Source organism: Gopherus flavomarginatus, chromosome 4, assembly GCF_025201925.1.
Source record: "Gopherus flavomarginatus isolate rGopFla2 chromosome 4, rGopFla2.mat.asm, whole genome shotgun sequence".
In the NCBI taxonomy this organism is placed as follows: Eukaryota; Metazoa; Chordata; order Testudines; family Testudinidae; genus Gopherus; species Gopherus flavomarginatus.
Window position 1 is genome coordinate 64,606,210 of NC_066620.1, and position 20,476 is coordinate 64,626,685.

A 20,476-nucleotide genomic window follows, 5' to 3' on the forward strand; every position below is an offset into this window, starting at 1 on the left:
GGCCAGGGCGTTCAAGTTGTTTGTGGCAAGGGAGGACTATTTTTTTTAATCCTGCTTCCAACCCACCCCATAATACCCATTTCCACCCGCTCCCGCCTTGTTTGTTGAATTTTTATCCTGCTCCTGGTATTATGGCAGTGGGTCCAGTGAGACCTGTGGGACCCCTGTCCCACTGCACGGCTCTAGATCCTGTTGTAAAACTAGGCAAAAATCTAGATGAGTTGACATACTCCCTGGAAGACCTCTGTGTACCCCTGTTATAGAGGATATTCCTCTAGAAATGCTCATCAATAAATTTACCTGAACTTTAGCATCTCTGTCTTCTGTCCACAGAACCTTATATTTGTGAAAGTCTTGCAGTGCTTCACTAGCTGCTTTTCTTACGGAATTTACAGATGAGGAGAGGAGCACAACTAGTTTAGAAATATCTTTGTGTTCTGCGACACCTGGATAAAAATTTCTTAACTTTCTTACAGGAATCTCATCAAGTACTTCTGTAAAATAAACAATTTACATAAAAAGTTAACAAACCATTAAAATCTACCTTCACATTTCCAAAAATATAAAACTATAATTTTCTCCCAATATATTTGTAACAAAACAGAAGACAAAAGAGTTAAACCAAAAATTGTGGAAGTTTCAAAATCTGTAATCTGTACTTCATTATTGCTTGGGCTGTTGCATCCCATTCCCCTATCCTCTATCTGTATGTTGCGTATCTGCATTTTAAATGTTCAGGGACTTTGTCTTCATTCTTCTTGTAAAGAGCACACCTAGCACAGTTTTGATGTTATTTTATGTAAAGTGATATTTGTTAGGTTTGTTAAAACCATACATTTCAAATATTTAACCATACAAGCTCTCTCAAACAGTATGAGGTACTTTATGTCTTATATGTGACACCATTGTTATTTCATGAAAGACCTTTTTCTAAGCAAACTGTACCAAAATATGTAGTTTAAGGAGCTGTAAATGTCACTTGTCGCCCAAGAGACACATTTTAACTTCAATTTCTATATGTGAGAGGTTAGTACATATAAGTCCATTAGGGATGTCAAACGATTAAAAAAAAATTACAATTAATTGTGGGATTAAAAAAATAGTCAAGATTAACTGCAGTTTTAATCGCACTGTTGAACAATAATAGAATACTAATTGAAATTTATTATAAATATTTTGGATGTTTTTCTACCTTTTCAAATATATTGATTTCAATTACAACACAGAATACAACGTGTACAGTGCTCACCTTGTATTATTTTTTATTATAAATATTTGCACTGTAAAAAAGATAAAGAACATAATAGTATTTTTCAATTCACTTCATAAAAGTACTGTAGTTTAATCTCTTTATTGTGAAAGTGCAACTTAGAAATGTAGGGTGCTTTTTTACGTAACCACACTCAAAAAACAAAACAATGTAAAACTTTAGAGCCTGCAAGTCAAAGCATGTAGGGACATATGAATTTTAGCATATCTGGCACATAAATACCTTACAACGCCAGTTACAACAGTGCCATGAGAATGCCTGTTCTCACTTTCAGGTGACATAATTAAGAAGCGGGCAGCATTATCTCTCATAAATGTAAAAAAACTTGTTTGTCTTAGCAATTGGCTGAACAAAGGGGAGGACAGAATGGACATGTAGGCTCTAAAGCTTTACATTGTTTTGGTTTTGAGTGAAATTATGTAAAAAATAATAATTCTACATTTGTAAGATATTTCATGATAAAAGATTACACTACAGTACAAATATTTGTAATAAAAATAATAAGATAAAGTGAGCACTGTACACTTTTGTATTGTGTTGTAATTGAAATCAATATACTTGAAAATGTAGAAAAACATCCAAAAATATTTATAATAAATTTAAATTGGTATTTTATTATTAAGAGTATGATTTAAAATGTGATTAATCGCTATTTTTTAATCTAGTTAATTTGTTTTGCATTAATCACATGCGTTAACTGTGATTAATCTGCAGCCCTAATTTACATACACTTGAACACATTTTTAAAAGTGTGATTCCCAATATTTTTGTTGACAATTATTGTTATGATATTTTCTCATGTTTTCTTTAACAGAGTCAAAAATATTTTCATGAAGTAATCAGGGCCTGCCTTAGGGAAAATAGCACACTGGACAAACTTGTATTTTGGCGCCCCTGACCCCAGCTGCCTTCCCCGGCTCTCTACCCCAACCCCATCGCCCAAGCCCCCACTGCCTCTTCCCCCACCCCTCATTGCCCCAAACTCCCTTCTATGACCTCGCACTCCAGGCCCACCCTGCTTCTTGCCTCTTAACCAAAGCACCACCCCAGCCCACATCATCCACACATATGGCCAATCCTTTCCTGCAGTGACTCACATCTGGATGCCACAGAGATGGGCATCATAGGAAACCCCACAGAAGTCACTTTGACTCCCCCAGCAAGTGTTACAGGGATTCCCTCATTTGGTCATTGAGCAAGACAGCCAAGACAATGCAGTAGGCGGTCTTCTGCACTCTCACAGGGTGACAGGGCTCTGGGGCAGTGTCGTATTTCTCCTGCACCTCCCAAACTCTTCCACTCAGCACGGCATCCAGCTGCTCTGCCAGAGGGTTGGCAGCCAAAGGGGAGGTGCAGCTAGGGGCATAGGAAGGGGTCCCTGGGAGCTGGGACCACAGGGAGGGGTCCCCCAAGCTCTTGGAGCACAGAGAGGGGCCCCTGGGAGCTGGGTGAGCTGGGACGTAGAGGTGCAGGGAGGGGTCCCTTGGAAGATGGGGTAGCTGGTTGCTGGGGGAACAAGAAGCAGTCCCCTGGGAGCTGGGGGAGACTAGGAGCTGGGGGCACAGGGAAGGGGCCTCAGGAGCTGGAAGGGCTGGGAGATGAGGGCACAGAGAGGAGGTTCCCTGGCAGCTGTAGGAGGTTGGAATCTGGGGCACAGGGTCAGGACCCCGTAAGACTTACTGATCTCTCTGCTCTGCAGTTTTAATTCCCAGACCCTTCCTTTCCCATCCCAATCTAGAAGAGGTGGCAACTTCCAGCTCCAATTGGCTGGCTGAGACGCCACACTCACATTCCATTGGGCTGAATGGCTTTCATTCAGGCCACCCATGAAAAGAGGAAAAGCAGGGCTGGGACAATCAAGGGGGAGAAAGGAGGAAAGGGTCTGGCTAGAAGTCACAGAGTGCAGAGGCAGAACTTGGAACCAGCTTAGGAAACCACGCAGGGCAGCGAGCAGGTGGCCTCCACTCAGGAGCAGGGAAGCGTATGCAATGCTCCATGCCAGGCTGCACTCTGCAGGCAGCGAGGAGCCCAAGCCCCTGGCCTATGCATCACAGTGCCCTCCTGGCTACAGCGCCCTGGGTGGGCACCCACATTGCCCTGCCCTAAGGCTGGCCCTGCAAGTAATGCTTTATGCATCCCTACATTCTCTCATATCATGACATATTGTAATTGAACTCTTAAAATTCTGTGTAACATATGCCCCTCGTGAATTAAATGACAATCTAGTTGTCTATTTAAGTTACTTATATGGCCACCATCACCTCAGCATCCAAGCATCCCACAATCTTTAGCGTATTTATCCTTACTACACTCTTGTGAGTTACAGAAGTACTGCTATCCTGTATTTACAGATGCATATGTATACAGATGCATATATTACAGATGCAGAATTGAAGCACAGACAGAAAGCTTGTGATAGAGCAGGTTACTGAACCCAGGTCTCGTAAATCCTACCTAGTGACCTAACCACTCTAGCATCCTTCCTGTCTCTTAATAATGCTGGTAATTATTCTGCATATGTCCACTTTAGGAATGCAGATAATAATGAAATCTTTCAATTGTAATGCCAGTGACCTGAATCCTAATAACAGCACTGCCACTCATTCCCATGTTAACTGTCCAGTGAATGAAGTTTGCATAACTTTTTATTTTATCCAATAACATGATGGGCTACATTCTTCGGTACTAAGAAAGTAGGAGCAGTACGTAAAGGTAACACTAACAAGTTTATGTTGCTTGAGATTAAAGGGGAAATTTATACTGTGACAATATTTATATTATGCAATAGTTTATCTGATTATTGCTTAGTTTCTTACTACTTTCATGAGTTTGGAATAGCCACTTCTGTTAAATACGACTGTCTAAATTAAAGTAAAAATAAGTAAGGTAATCCAAAAGAATACACATTAGGTCCCTTTCAAACCAAGTGAGAATAATCATGAAATATTCAGAAGCAAAGACATTTTATTAGAAGAAAAAAGTTAAAGTAAGCAAAAAACCTTACTTTCTTCTTTTTTGGCTGCTTTCCCTGCTACCATACTGGGTGAGGAAGAGACAATAGGTACATTTCTGTTCAGTAATATACTTGATTTTTGTAAGTGTTGCTGTCCCCAATGTGCGACTCCACGACTTACTTCCAACGTTAATTGGATCATGCGATTGATGACTTGCTGAATATCATCTAAACTAGGAACCATTACCTGCACAAAATATAAAAAATGTTGTTTAAATAAATGCACCATAACTTAATTTTTCAAGGGCTACATTGAGCCTTTCGTCATAGTCCCTGCTAAGGGTGCTGCATAGTTGTGCCACTCCGTAGAAGCTCGAAATGATTGTGACTCAGAAGCACTCCTCTGAATCACAATTGTCCCAAGCTCCTGTTTTACCCAGGGATGGACATATGCGACATTGCCCTATTGCTGGCCACAGAATATTACCTTTCTTGTGTCCAACTACGCAGTGCCATTGCTGGTGCTGACCCCCACCCCCCCACCCTCAAAAATTAAAGGATTGCACTGCCTGCCCAGGAATATTTCTGAAGTTGGGTGTCCTCACCAGCTACCTATTCTGTCTGGAGGAAGTTCATCCCCCCCAACCAGTGTGAGATTTGTCAGACCTTCACACCTATGTATTGCCAAGACTGACAGACTAAGCTTCAGACCCTTCTAATTCAGGAGTAGCCATGAGAGAAGCTGAATTATCCAAGGTTCCTGGCTGGAATCCTTAAAGGAGCTGACAAAGACAGATACAGGTTCAAAAACCTTCACTTCTGGATTTGCAAAGCTTAACTCAACTTCTTCAGCATCATTACCAGGAGCAAGACCTTTTCAGAAAATGTCCTGTAGTGTCACAATGCAATAATCATACAATTATGATTAAGGCATATTCATGTTTTTGGTCCCAGATTTGATTAAATTTATTTTTAAAGACACAGATTTTTCTCCTCCTCCTCCCACCCACCCCCATGGTATCACTATGAAGCAGAAGTTATGGTAGTCTGGGTACACTAAATGTGCATTTCCATATCTCAATGTTTGCATTTCTTTTAAATTTAACATTTATTAAATTTGTTGGATTCATGGCAAGCAGTGCTGAAAATTCAGGATGTGGAAGAGAGTCCTAATTAAATAAAGTTTGAAGCATCATCAAATCTAAATCTGCTCTTGAAGGCAAATTCAAAGCATAATATTTATTAAAGATATTGACTGACTTCCAAGGAGCAGATTTACAGATTTCTTCAATAGGAACATGTTTAAGGCAAGCAAAAGACACTGTCACTGCCCTAGTACAAAGAAACCTTACAATAGGTGGCACAGGGACTACAGCTTACTCATACCATTAAATGATACATTGTTTAACACTTCTGGAAAGAGTCTGAGCACATATACTAAGAATCATAAAGGTCATAGTGTAACAAATTACCAAAATGACTTCCTAAAACTGGTAGTTCTATTGAAATAATACAATAAAACTACCAGAAGTCTTGTATTTTTAGGTAATCTGAGTGAGCTTCCCATCCTTGAATGGAGGCATATCTGTCACTAAATTATTGGTAGACAGAAGCCAGGAGAAGAGAACTCCTTTTCCACTTGATGTGGGTCTTTCTGCCAGTCTAATAAGAAGATAACATCAATTGCAAGTGTCCTTTACATGTCCATGTGATTCTTTCTGGGAAAATACACTGATTTTTAACTACCCCTCTATGGAACATTGGTGAAATCTAGCAAACTGTGTCATGTAGGTTCAGGAGACCATGTGTCCCAGAGGCCTGAGGCACACCCTTGTTGATGTTTTGGTGAGCCTGTAACTGGGTAATGAAGTCCACTATGGTCTTGAATCAGGGCGGGTGCAAGAAAGTTTCACGCCCTCGGCGAAACTGCCACCATGCGCCCCCCATGTCAAGCCCCGTGGCAGCTCCGCCCTGAGGCGCACCCCCGTGGCAGCTCCCTCCTCCACCCTGAGGTGCCACTTCCCGCGGCAGCTCCCCCCGCCCCAGGGAGCCGTCCAGCACCTCTACCCCAGCTCACCTCTGCTCCAGAAGCCCGGCTGTCGCTGGGCTCGAGCCACGTGTGCTAAGCAGAGTTGGGGAGTTCTGCCCAGCCACCAGCGTCACCGCCGGCAATGAGAAGAATGGCATGAGATGGAGAAGCTGCTGTGCTGGGAGGGAGAGGGAGTCTGAGCCGCCGGCAGGCAGCCCAGGGGTTCCCCTGAGTCAGCGCGCTGCTGGCAGCCCGAACGCCTGGGCTGCCAGCGGCACGCTGACCCAGGGGAACCCCTGGGCTGCCTGCCAGCGGCGGTGCACTGACCCAGGGGAACCCTTGGGCAGGCTGTCTGCCGCCGCCAGCGCACTGACCCAGGGGACCCCTGGCCAGGCTGCCTGCCGGCAGTGGTGTGCTGAGCCAGGGGAACAACCCCTGGGCTGCCTGCCACCGGCAGTGCGCTGACCCAGGGGAACTTCTGGGCTGCCTGCCAGTGGCGGCGCCCTGACCCAGTCATAAAACAGCCAAAGCGTTAATATAAAAAAGAACCAATCTAACATTTCAAACACCAAAAATAAGGGAGAAATTAACAGCCAAATACAACAATAAAAAAACCAGAAATGAACAAATATGAAATATAGTTGCTGACAAATACTACACTATATAAGTGGTTCTGATCTCAGCAGCTGGCCACTGTAAGAGGGAACTGACGATGTCAGGCTGTGAATACATTTTACCAAGGGGACACCTTCCTTGCCCCAGCAGTCACTGTTCTTTTAGATGGCTTCAAGGTCAGCACAGGAATCACACATCTCACAAGTGGGGATATGGAAATGTAATTCTTAGATAGCATCTTCTTACTTTGTTAAATATAATATCACAAATTGCTTACCACATTAGGAATAGCAAGATGCACTTCAGCTTTTAGGAAAGAAACAACCTCTTCAGATTTGCTTGCCTGAGCAAAAAAAGCCGTTCGTCCAAAGGTACTGGTGCTGAAAATAAAATTGAACTACATTATATATACTTCACCATAAAACTTTTCAATTATAATGCCATCATCATTTGAGTTACTGTAAAAGGAAATTACTTCCCTTGAAATTAGGCATCTCTGAAATCATTTTGGAGAATTCTCACCCCAGGATCTCAGCTCTGTAACACAGGACAGACAGAATGCCCTAGTTCTAAAAGTTTTTAATGTCTAAGGGTAGTGGTAGCAGCCAAGAGCACCACCATCCCTACCAAAGATAGTCACACATCACCCTGGACCTAGCCACTGCCCTGAGAGCCTTCCAGTCAGTACTTGTTTAAGTGTGATGGATGACTCCCCAAAATAATGAAATCTGCTCATCAAGCATTTCAATCAGGTCCTTCAATAGAGTGGAAAGTGAAATTGCCACGATGATAAACCAATATAAAATGATCAACACATGATTAAAAACATACTCCAAAGACAAAAAAAATGAAAACAAGTTGCAAGAATCAGGACACTTTAAAACGGACAGTTTCCAAATTCTAAAATGCAATGGCGTCACCTGGAGTGGAGCACCCACAGGGACAGCACTCGAAGAAGAACAGTTTCCAAATTCTAAAATGTAGTGGCTAGGTGAGTGAGAATTCTTCAAGATGATATATTTAGTGAACTAGAAAAACTACTACGTAATTTCCTTCTCTCAAGATTCCTTCTCTGCAGGGTACCTGTGCTGAAATTCTGACTCCACTGAAGTAGAAGCCAAAATTCCTATCGACTGCAATGGGGCCAAGATTTCACTTTGCAGCCAAAAGCATGAGTCATGTCCCCCCTCACCTTCCCAAAGGACAAAGCTGCAACAAGTACAATGATAAGACACCTCTTAAACATCCAGCACAAGAAACTAGATATATTAAAGTCTGTAGGAGGAGACAGCAATTAGAAAGAAAAAAACTATTGAAAGGAAATTGGCCAAATAAAGAAAAACCACATCCTGAACATTTTTGTTTTCTTGGCAGTGGTGGTAGGGCTATAGCGAGAATTTGGATTTCCCTACCTTGGAAATAAATTTTGGGTATGAGAAGCCTAAAACTTGAAGCCAAACCCAAGCAAAAATATTTTATAAAAATGGGAAGAATAGCTGCTTTATATATGTCTGCAATGGGAAGATCTCTGAAGGCAGGCAGCGGCCAGATGTTATGTGTAGGAGTTGGATTACACAATCTTGTCAGCAGGGCCATCCTCAGGCATATGCAACATAGGCACACACAGGCTGTGAGCTCTGGCTACCATTGGGCATAGGGACACCAGTTTAATAATACTGCGTAGAGCCCTATAAATCCTAAGGATCACTCTGCTTGTCAGAGAATTTCCAAAATCCATTTGTCTGAGGTTCAATCCACGCCATCATGAAAAAAATAGTGATTCCTCAAGAAGAAATGGAAGGGAAATTAAAATCTGCAAGTTTAGAAAATTCAAGAGTGCCCCTAGATTTGCTTCTTTGAGGAAGATTCAGAAATTGAACCACATAAAGACTTTTTTTTCTGATGTCTAGACCTCTATCTTCTAGTAAACAACTGTCTCATTGAGGAACCTGTGGACCAAGCTATAGTCTACTACTACTGTTTGCCCTTATGTTGAAAATGGAAAAGGGTCTTCCATAGGAAGGCTGGTGTACAGACCAGGATTGATCAGGAATCCTTTAATTTCTAGAGTGGTGTCTTTTCACTGAACAACTCCAGGTCTTCCAAAGGGATATTTCCCATATTTTGTTGCATGAAATGGGGGAGGACCAATCTCCTAAGCAGGGACAGTTTCCCCAAAGTGTCTGCTGTGATTACAGAACTGACCCAAATCTCTGTGGATAGTTGATCCCACGTCTAGGGGGCATCTGAGATAACTCTAGTCTTGGAATCCTAGACTCTACTCCAAGGATTGCATCTGCAATCCAAGAAAACACTACAAGTGTTCTCCTTTATCTGGTATCTTTGCCCTGAGTATGAGCAAAAGGAGTGACTCTGCACTGAGGAAAATCTTTATTCTCTTCTTGGTTTGTTGGCTGACAGAGGAAGCAACTGTTTGGGTTGGGGCACTGTAAGCCACAATTGTTTCACCATCTTTTCTCAGAAAAGCAGGGATTCTTTGAACTTGGAAGCACAAAATATTTGCAGAGAGTGTTTGTTTACTATCTATGGATGAAGCGAGATCTAGCACTTGGCTTCAGAGTTTGAGGTCACTGTTCTAAAGTCAAAGCACATGGCATTCACAGATATATCTGCTATGAAAACTGTCACCGGATGACCTTCCTTAGGATTGAAGGAAAATCCTGGTTGAATGAATGAAGGAAAATGCTTTTGTTAATCTGTCTGTCCATTGTTAAAATGTGAGCTATGTAAAGCAAGTTTAATTCTTTCTCTAATTTCCAGAAACCACCTAGTGTATTGTGAGTGCCACCAGAAAAAACAAACAAAAAATAATGAATTTGAAATATGTTACACTGCCAAAACTCCTTATTTTTTCTATTGAAAATAGGAAGGTATATTAAAAGGTAGAAGGCTTGGTTCATGGAAAAAGGACGTAGCATCTGTTAGTACTAGAAGAAATGAATTACAATCAATTAACATAAATGCATTTTCCCCTTAGTCTTTCATATAAATTCTTGATAACAAAGATAAAGAAACTAAATGGATATTCATAATACTACCTCAGTATTACTCTCTAAGCTGTTTTACTGAAGTACTTCTTCACTTGCAACTTACCTTGAAACAAACATTCTTTTTTTAAGAGTATCCAAAGATAGCCGGGTGGCTTTCAACAGACTGTCTAGTAACTGATGACTGAAATATGCAACTACCTCTTTACATTCCTGCAACAAATAAAAATATTTAGATCTTGTCTGAATATAATAAAAAAGAAATGTAAAAGAAGTAAATTGGAGAAGGTAAAATAAAGGAGACAAAATTATTCTGAGTCACTCAATGAAGTTACATTTAAAAAAAAATTCTCATTTTAATTATCTGAAATAATTTTACCTGCATTTTAAATTTCTTCTCCAATGCTTACACCACAGGAAATGCTACCTCAGCGAGAAATGGGACATCTAGGACCCCTTTACACCATCTGAGAACCAACGACTAACTATGGGGAGTTGGTCAGGTTTTTAGTTTGACTAGCCAATGCACAACAAGATCCTCAAAGGTTCTGGTCCGACATTGCTTATTGAAGGAAATGTGGTTCAATATCATTTTATTTAAAATTTTAAAGAAAAGTAAAATCAATAAAACAATCAAAGCTAAACTGTTAATAGTAATATTAAACTAAAAATGGAACATTACAACAATGAAATCAATAAATTAGATTCAATATTGGATTGGAATTTAATCATCAAATTAATTAAATGAAATTAATGCCAAAATCAATACTTATACATTCTAAAGAGGATTCTAAAAATATGGTTGAACATTTGGTTATAAATCCCAAATAAAGATTTTTACACCAAAGTCTATCAGATCTTTGGTTTAAAGTGGGTCAAGAGTTTAATACTGAAAGCAAATCGTTTAATGTCTAAACCACAACCCGAGAAACCAATTATAATGCTTTCTTCCTAGAATTCTATTCTTATGTGATGGCTAACCTTTTCCTCCTTCTCCACAACAAAGATATTATAATACAGATTTTTAATGAAACACTCTTGAAAAGCAGAAGGTTGGGCAATGCTTATTTTACCAGAAATTACAGATAATTTAAAGTCTATCATCAAGATTTTTAAAGATAAAACTATTCATATTAGTTTGCTCTATGAGACAATATTTAGGGCTGTTTAAACTTGGGGAGCTTTCCTGTTTTGGTGCCTTCCCCTTGTGGTCTTTATGGGTGCTCAGACACAGATGCATGTACAGGCCTACTGACGGGGGGAAGAGGGAAATTGCTCAGGAGCCTGGGTGATTTAAAAGGGCTCAGGAGCCCTGGGCCTTTTTAAATTGCCCTGGCGGGCTGCAGAGCTCCTGGGTGCACAAGGGGTGGTATCAGCAGTAGCGAAGGCAGCCAGGTGGCCTGTGGAAGCCCTGGCCATGCCAGAAGAGCGCCCATTGACTGTTCTGCCCTGGGGCCCGGAATTGCTATCGGTGGGCCTGTGCATGTACATACTACACTTTCACATCCTAAAATAAAAGGCTGGGATGTTTCTCGGCTAATAAAAATAGAAAAAGAAAATTAAGATACTTAAGATAATAGGGGGTTGCAACCTCATCAGTTCTCAGTCTTCAGGTCTCTCATACAGTAAGAGCTGGAACTGCTGTCAAGAAGCCAGACAGTAATGTTCTATTAGCACAATGCTTCTCACTAGCAGACCTTCTTCAGATGCAGGGAGATTGGTCAAAGGCTGGCATAGCCTGTTTGTTGATGTTGTGACCTCCTCTTCTCAAGGTCTTGGAGATTCTGGAACATCAATCTTCCCTATACGTCTTCCCTGAACTGTACGTCTTCAAGATATATTGTCCACATAGACTCCATTCCTGATGCAGAGGCACCCAATGTGTGTGAGATTCGATTATTTTGAGGTATGAGTGTACTTTGGGCCATTCCTACACTCTGCCTGCCCTTGTGACCAGCTGAGGGTATAAAGGGCAGGGTGGCCTCAACTGCCTATCAGTTCTTTTTCCAGTAAGAATCCCAAGTGTCAGGACTCTCATTTGGCAGGGATGGAGGGCAAGTAATGGAAAATGTGAAGATAATACATCTGAAAGAACCACAGTTACTGTGATATAAATAAATGTACTTTCTTCTAGAGTGATTATCCACACTATTTTTGGTGACTAGCAAGCAATATACTGTTCTTGGACATGTCTAAGACGGGTCCTACTAAAATATCAATTGAAAGACCATTCTACCAAAGTCTGCATCTGATCTAGGGGCCTATACCAAGGCATAGTGAATGGTGTAAATATGGATTGAATTCTAAATCACCGCTCTACAAACCTCAGTCAAGGGAACATTGGTCAAAGACTGACAGAAGCTGCCTAAACTCAGGTTGAGTAAGACCTTGTGACCAGGTGAATCTTGCTTCACTAACCCATAGCAAGAATGTATAAAGTCCAAAAACAATTTGGATAGTCTCTGTGAATAAACTGGTTATCCCCTTTTCATTTTGCAAACACAACAAATAGTCTTGGTGAGGTCTAACTAATCTAATCTTGGCTATGTAAAAGGACAATGTGCTAACCACATCTAGCATATGAAGTTTTACTCTGGTTAGGGAAGAATGAGGTCTTGGGGGGAAAGGCTGGGAGATTAATAGATTGATTAAAGTGAAAATCTGAGACAACTTTAGGCAGGAATTTAGGATGAGGCCTCAGGGTGATCTTATCCTTGTGAAAAACTGTATGGAGGGTTCTGTCAGGAGAGCCTGAATTTCCCCTTTTCTCCTGGCCAATGTTACGGCCAACAGGAAAGATGTCTTCATAGAAAGGTGACAGTATCAGCAGGGAGCCATTTGCTTGAAGGGAGGAACCATTAAGCAAATAGGCACTGCACTGAGATCCCACGAAGCAAGGGGTTCTCTGATTGGTGGAAAGGCATAAGTCAGTCCCTTAAGAAATCTCAGTACAGTAGACTGAGAGAATAATATGTGGTCCTCCGGCAGGGAGATAACCCTTAATCTAGATAAGAGACATATCTGACTGTTTCAGTGAGGAGTAAACAGTTCAATACATTTGGGACCATTGTTTGCAGAAGTCCCAAGTGCTGCTGTTCAGACTACATGGAGAAAGGTCTTCTTTGGATTAGTAAATTTGTCTTGTGGAAGGCTTCCAACTCTGAAGTGAGAACTTTAGGATTGCCAGTGAGCAATTCCTTTCAGCAGAAGTCAGTCAATCAGCACCCAGACTGTAACATGTGGAGTCTGGGTCTGAATGGAGGACCTGACAATAGTCCTGAAAGAGTAAGTCAAGCAGGGCCAGTTAAGAGAACTAGAGCTGCCTGGCCCAAGATGAGGCTATCAGATTGACAATCTGAGTGTTATCCAAGCTTCCATAAGGCTTTGGAGGTCATGGATATTGTTAGAAAAACATGCATGAGGTCTGCAGTCCAAGGGAAGAGAAAGGCATCTGTGAGGGATCCTGGGCTCTTACCTGCTCTGGAGAAAAACCTCTGGCATCTGTTGTTGTGGCATGTCGTGTATAGAGCTATCACCAGGTATCCCCTTCTGTGGAACGCATTTTGGACAATAAAGTTTGAGGGATCATTCAGGGTTTTCTGAGAGGTCTCTGCTGAGCCAATCTATCACAGCATTCTGAAGATCCAAAAGATGGAAATCTATCAGGATGATATGAGGCTGAATACTCCAAGTTCACAGATGCAAGGTTTCTTTACACTGCAGGGGAAGACCAGACTCCTCCTCGCCTATTCATGTAATGCACTGCCATGGTATTGTCTGTAGGCACTGGTATGGTATATCTCCATAGGAGGGGCAGCCAAAGAGCTCTGAGTTCTAGCATACTGATGCGAAGGAAAGTCTTGGGTATCAACCATTTCCCTTGAACCTGAAGTTGGTGTAGGCATCCATGATTAGGGTCTTTGATGAAAGGGATGAGAAGAACATAATATCTGTGCATACCTGAGCCAATTGTGTTCACTAGCCCTGTTGACCTCAAGACCCAGGGTAACAAAGAGGTTCTAGAGCCTTTTGAATGGAGCCAGTGAACTGCTGCAGGGGTGTAGCCCATATCAGCCAGTTGTGCAGATAAAATAATCTGGATTCCTTGCCTTCTTAAGTGGGCTTCAATCACAGTGATGACTTTGGTAAGCACCCTTGGAATGGTGGACAGACTAAAGAGTAGTGCTTTGTATTTGTACTCAAATATCTCTACTTTAAACTGTAGAAATGTTCTGTGTGCCAGAACTTTTCGAGCTGTGAAAACACGCATTTTGCAGGATGAGAGCCATGAACCAATCCAAAGGATCCAAGGTGGGGATAACAGAGGCTAAGGCAACCACCCTGAATTTGAAACTATGAATGAAGAGATTAAGACATCAAAGGTCTAGGATGAGTCTACATCCCTCTTTCTTCTTTTGGATTAAGAAATCTGGAAGTAAAAGTCTTTCTAGCTGAATTCTTGAGGTACCACCTCTACTGCTCCCAGCTGTAGTAAGGTGTTGACTTCTTGTTGCAAAGGTGTCTCATGAGAAGGGTCCCTGAAGAGAGATTGGGACAGGGAGGAGAGGAGGACATGGGCTCAGTCTGAAACTTGATGGTTCACAAATCTTGAGGATCCACTGGTCAAAGGTAATCTTCAAGCTAAGATTCCTTGAAATAAAACAAGCAGTTGCCAAACTGAGCTGAAGGAGACGTATCCATAGATGCTCAAGCTGGGCTCTCGAGAATCACATCAGTATTGTTTCTGGGCACTTGCTCTTGTTGTGGAACTGCTGAGGGGGAGATCAATGAGTGTCTTTAGTGGAATTATGGTCTCTTCCTCAGTGAAAGATGTTCTTGAAACTGTTGAAGCCTGTATCTGAATGAGAATTGAGGCCACTGTTATTGATATTGCTTGTGATTCTGAGCTGGAACATGGAGATCCAGTAAACAGAGGACCATGCAGGAATTTTTCAGAGAACATAATTCTTCGTTAATGATATTGTTGAGAAGACCATTCTGTTGAAATGCTGAATCCTTTATAGTCACTTGGACTTCACAAAGAACACCAGAAATCTGGAACCAGGATGACCGCCTCATTGTCACAGCCATAGCTGTGGTCTTTGTCTCCATATCTGAGACATCAATCACTGTCTGGAGTGTTGTTCGGCTTTGAAGTTGACCCTCGGTCATAGCTGATCTTATCTGCTTTTGATATTCTTTAGGGAACATGTCCTGTGGGAGTCTGTCCCACAGTAGGAAGTCATATTTCGCAAATGCTTAATCATTAATTATTCTAAGTTGAAGGCTCATGAGAAGTAGACTTTCCAACCCAAGAGGTCCAGTTTCTTTGGAACTTTTTCTCTGGTCTGCTGTTTTTTGACTCTCATGTATGGCCTGGACAACCCAGGATCTCTGTAAGTGGGGTGTTGAAAAAAATATCCGTAACTCTTAACTGGTACCTGGTATTTCCTGTCTGCACATTTGGAGGTTTCAGTGATAGACACAGAAGTGTGTCATATGGTCTGAGCAACAGTCCTTTATTAATAGATAGGGTTAGTCTACCTGACTGAGAGAGTTGTAGAATGTCCAATGCCTTGTGCTGTTTATTCTGGATTATCTCTAATGGGATGTCTGAAGTATCAGCTAATCTCATGAGGTCCTGAAAAACCTTCAGATTCTGACTCTTGACCCATGGTTCTGATCTCCAGTTTGTCACCTGCCTCTGACCCCCTGGTATCCTGACCTGGCATGACTCCCGTTACCAGTTTGTGGCTTTCCTCTCAAATTTGTATCCTGACCTGGCTGATTCTTGACTCCTGTCCCATGACTGTGGACCCCAGCTCTAATCACTAGGTCTTGCTGCTTATGACTTGGCTGTGACACCGGGACATCAGAGCCATCTGGGGAATCCTGGCCAACTTATATAATAAATGAAAATTCAGTTTGTAGACCAACTTTAGTCAACTTTGGAGAATGTGCAGATGCAGCCTTTCAATGCAATAGTATGTAAGTACATGAGACCATGTAGTCAAGCATCTCAAACATATGCAGATCATAGTGAAGGAGTGGGATTTGAGGGACAAACAGCAGTGGTAAATTACCTGAAACTGCCAGGAACAGCCTTTCTATTGGTACTGATATCAAAACAGATGGCCAATTTGGTGCTGAAGCTGGAGGCACTGTACAAAGCATCAGCACAGAAGTCAAAGTCAGAGACAGTACCAGTCTGGTAAACAGTGGTACCGAAGTTGGTGCCGGAGAAGTATTTTTATTGTCTTTCTGTGTTGAAACAAATACTTCATACCATTTGTGGATTGCATGTAGAGGTTGCAGAACTGGATGGAACCAGAAAGGCTGAAGGCAAATCTTAAGTTATAGTCTTGTGCCATTGGAAAACTTGTGACAGATAGGCCAACCAGGACAAATGCCACTTGAAAGTCCTGTGGGGTCGGTGGCACCAAAAGGACCCATGCTGAAGTCACGTCTATTGGTACTGGACTCACCTGCCATCCCTGTAACAGTGTCGGAGTCAATGGTACAGTACTGGTATAGTCCCGTCTTGGAACCAAGGAGACATGGGATGAAGGCCGGGCTCTACCCTGTGCACCAGAGGAATCTTCAAGTTTTCATAGTCTCTCTTTCAGGTAGAGGGAAAGTCTCTTGGATTTGGCACGGCTTCTGTCTAGTTTATGGGCTCTCTTTCATGAAAGACCTGTAGAGGAGGATCAATTCCTTCTCTTCTGTGGAGAGGAGTATGAGACAGAGGCCTCTCTGAGACTTGTTACCATTCAGAAGCCAGTTGTGAGGCTGGATGACCAACCATAGGCCCCAGTGCCAAAGAAGATCATATTATCTGCTGCTTGAGGTGCTGTTTGAGGCATAAGTCTCTAGAGATTTGTGTTCTCCTTTTAAAGGAACAACAAATACCGCACCTCTCTCTGATATGCAGCTCATCAAGGCATAAGAAACAGAGCATGTGTGGATCTCTGTTTGTTTGAAGCCAGTGATGGCATGCCACCAGGCACTATCTTCTACTAAAAAACAAAAGTTATCAAACTATCACTAACTACATGCACTACTACAAATTATTACGACACTAGAAAAACTAACAATACTAGCAGATATAGAAAGAGAATTCCTCACTGCATAGTAACCATGAGGTAAACCGCACGGGAAGTTCTGACTCAGGCCACTTGAAGTGAGAAAGATTTGAAAGAGGTCAGAGCACTGCTGTGCTTAAATAGCCTTTTAAGAGACCACCAGGAAGTGCATGGTGCATGCACCAGACTGACGCATGTTACTACAGAAAACTCTCCAGCTCTGGGCATGCACTTATCGGAGTGGAATACATGTGAATCAGTCAAAGAAGAATAGCCCATATGTACCACAAAAGTGGGAGATGCTGGGCTACAGGAAGCATTAATGTTAGGAATTCCCTTGGTCTTCTGAAAACCTTCCAAAATATCCTCCCCCTTCCAGAACTGCTGCTAAGACAGAGCTAGAAGGAGAGAAATAGTCCACCATCACTACCACCCCTCGCCGCCCCCGACAAAAAACAAACACCCACTCTGCTTAGTAGAGGGCACACAGATAAATCCCTGAGAAAACTCAGTTTGCCTTGACAAGAGCAGGCTCTAAATGGATTTGTCTACCCAGTACACTCAGCCTGGGCTCTGACTCAGTTTTGAGCCCAAGCCCCCCTTCCATTCACACACAAATCATTCTGACTCTGGTCAGCAAGCACTTACAATGCACGTACTACGACTCTGCTGGGGGAGGGGAGGATGAATCAGAAACTGAGTCCTGCTGGGATTCAAGTCCAAGCACTGTTACTTTGCAGTCTGGACACATGTCAAGCAGCAGACCTTAGTCAGAAGGTCTGCATAGCACAGTGTGGACACATCAGCACAGCTCTTAGACCTGTGTCCAGCAACTGAAAACACAGCCCGTCTTGGGCTGGTGCTCAGCCAATACATCTCTGGCTCTCTTACTGAAAATGTGATTAATGAAAGCCACACTGCAGCATATAATAAATTATTTGAAAGATAAGACATTTTAAACCATATGAACTACACTCAGAAGTTGTGTGGTGGCTTCAGTTGCTCAATTATGAAAAATTAGGCATTTTCTGTTCAGTTCTGAAAATATTTGTTATGAAATTAATACATTTTCTCTTTTTATAATGAAATACCTTTCTAAACTCATCTTCTTTCTCATTGTCCTCAGCATTCTCGCTAAGAATACCTGAAGAACCATCAGTATCTCCCTCCTCTCCATCAGCCCCAAATGCCACATGTTTCCCTTCTACTGTAAATAAAAAACAATTAGAAGACAATACAAACTTAAATAGACTATAGAGTTATAATAAATATTAAATTATATAACTATTTCTTGTAACTTCAAGATTGTATTCTGCTTTAGAGCATGCTGAAGTCAATGGAAATCATTCCATTCACTTTAATGGGAGTTAGAACGTGTTTGATTTTTCTCTTCACAGGTATGGGACATGGTGCTTTGTTAGCTTAAGGGTAACATATACAAATACATACATATATATACACATGCATACACACTAAAGTGAGGTGATGTCCATTTGCTAAATTACAGTACAATTTCATACATTTCTGACTGCCTCACTGCCTTTGGCTTTCTAAACTTCTTCCTTAGGGCTTAGTTTAATATTCCAAATCCCTTCAAACAGCTACCATTTTAAAAGGATTAACCTGCCATCAAAATATTTCCTCCTTATTCCCTAAAATGTGCCCCTTGTTGAAATGAAATACAGAAGGATATAGATTTTAAGGCCAGATGGGACTGCTATGATAATCTACTCTAATCTCCTGCATAACAAAGACTAAGAGGCACCTTTTATTTTTGCAATACATGCAGGCATAGTCAACTATAAAAACCATGACATTTACCCCAAACCGCACTTCTACCTGTCCATCAACAAGCCCATCTAAAGGCTTCCCCCTGAACTGATCCAAATCCTTCTGCTGGAAACAGGGGAAGACTAGGATCTGTGTCATGTGATTCTTATATCCACTTAACAATTTGAGAAGGGACTATGAATCTTGTTCTTTTAAAGGTGGAGGGGGGAAAAACGTTTTCAGGGAATTGGATCCCCAGTGATTTCTGACTGGAGATGGCCTTGGCACTCCTCCCTAACTTGAGGAGAACTGTTATGTCCTTGTGGCAGTATCACAGGAGGAGTATCAGTTGGTGTTGGAAGACACAAAGACCTCCACAAATCTCCAGATTCTGAACTCCTTCCCAGCTAAGCAACGGTCCATAGGCTGAGAACAATTGTGACAGAGCTCCCCTATTGGAGCTCCGAAGTTCATCTCCTCACAGATAGAGCACCTTCTCATCTTTTTCTTAAAACAGGTGAGAAAATGGAAGAAAGGAACTCCATCTTTTTCAACTAAAGAACTTTTTTTAAACAATTGCCTCAAGAAAAGGCAAATGGCAAAGGGAGTGAGGCTGTGTACTACTGCTAGAGTTTGGCTTTAAAAGCTGGGAAATGGAAAGGAAAGGAAGGAGACATCATTTACTGATCTGGAGATGGATAATGGTGTAGTCAAGTCCCAGAGCCTTCATAGAGAAGTCTGATCTACTTCCAGAATACGTTGGAACAGAGATATAGCATGGATATATCTCAAACTGGGAAAGAAGTTAGAATGCAGAAAGCCCAAATATGTGTTCTAATACAAAGAAAGAATGCAGAAAAGCCCATCTTAGACCTCAGAATATTTAATTCCTTCCTCATGAAGTTCAGATTCCACACGGAGTCTCTTGCATCCATAATTCCCTCCCAGTCCACCCTAGATTGCTTCAGCACTCTTGACCTCAAATATGCATATATTCATACATTGATCATACATTCACATTGCAAATAGCTCTGTTTCCTGGTTGGGGAAGATCGCTAACAGTACAGGATCCTCCTCTTTCACCTTTCTACTGATCGTCTAGTATCAAGATGCCCCTCAGTCATGGCAGAGCATTTAAGATTGCAAGATTCACATATAGCTCTGTGTGGATGACTGGCTAATAGCTTCATTTCATAGACTCATAAAATTTAAGGTCAGAATGGACCAATGTGATCACCTAGTCTGACCTCCTGCACAAAGCAGACCACAGAACCCTACCCCTCCACTTCTATAACAAAGCCCTAACCTATGTCTGAGTTATTGAAGTCTTCAAATTGTGGTTTGAAGACCTCAAGCTGCAGAGAATCCACCAGCAAGTGACCTGTGCCCCATGCTGCAGAGGAAGGCGAAAAATCTCCAGGGCCTCTGCCAATCTGCCCCGGAGGAAAATGACTTCCCGACCCCAAATATGGCGATCAGCTAAACCCTGAGCATGTGGGCAAGACTCACCAGCCAGCACTCAGGAAAGAATTCTCTGCAGTAACTCAGATCCCATCCCATCCAACATCCCATCACAGAACACTGGGCATACTTATCTGCTGATATCAAAGATCAATTGCCAAAATCAAGCTATCCCATCATACCATCCCTTCCATAAACTTATCAAGCTTAGTCTTAAAACCAGATATGTCTTTTGCCCCCACTACTCCCCTTGGAAGGCTGTTCCAGAACTTCACTCCTCTAATGGTT

The 20,476-nt window shown here is 41.9% G+C and overlaps 3 protein-coding genes across 3 annotated transcripts in view; all 3 read right to left on the minus strand.

Annotated features, from left to right (window-relative positions):
* The window catches only part of DNAH8 (dynein axonemal heavy chain 8), a 593,210-nt gene that overhangs the window by 384,794 nt on the left and 187,940 nt on the right, over window positions 1-20,476 (minus strand). Inside the window, exons 24-28 of the mRNA XM_050948396.1 lie at window positions 18,049-18,164; window positions 9,982-10,088; window positions 7,145-7,247; window positions 4,275-4,470; window positions 301-494 (exon numbers count right to left, since the gene is read on the minus strand). Coding sequence (XP_050804353.1) covers window positions 301-494; window positions 4,275-4,470; window positions 7,145-7,247; window positions 9,982-10,088; window positions 18,049-18,164 — 716 coding nt within the window. The remainder of the gene's footprint in view (window positions 1-300; window positions 495-4,274; window positions 4,471-7,144; window positions 7,248-9,981; window positions 10,089-18,048; window positions 18,165-20,476) is intronic.
* The window catches only part of LOC127048745 (uncharacterized), a 125,968-nt gene that overhangs the window by 97,537 nt on the left and 7,955 nt on the right, over window positions 1-20,476 (minus strand). The window lies entirely within an intron of this gene.
* LOC127048750 (myb/SANT-like DNA-binding domain-containing protein 2) overlaps window positions 1-20,476 on the minus strand; it is a 366,512-nt gene that overhangs the window by 59,970 nt on the left and 286,066 nt on the right. The window lies entirely within an intron of this gene.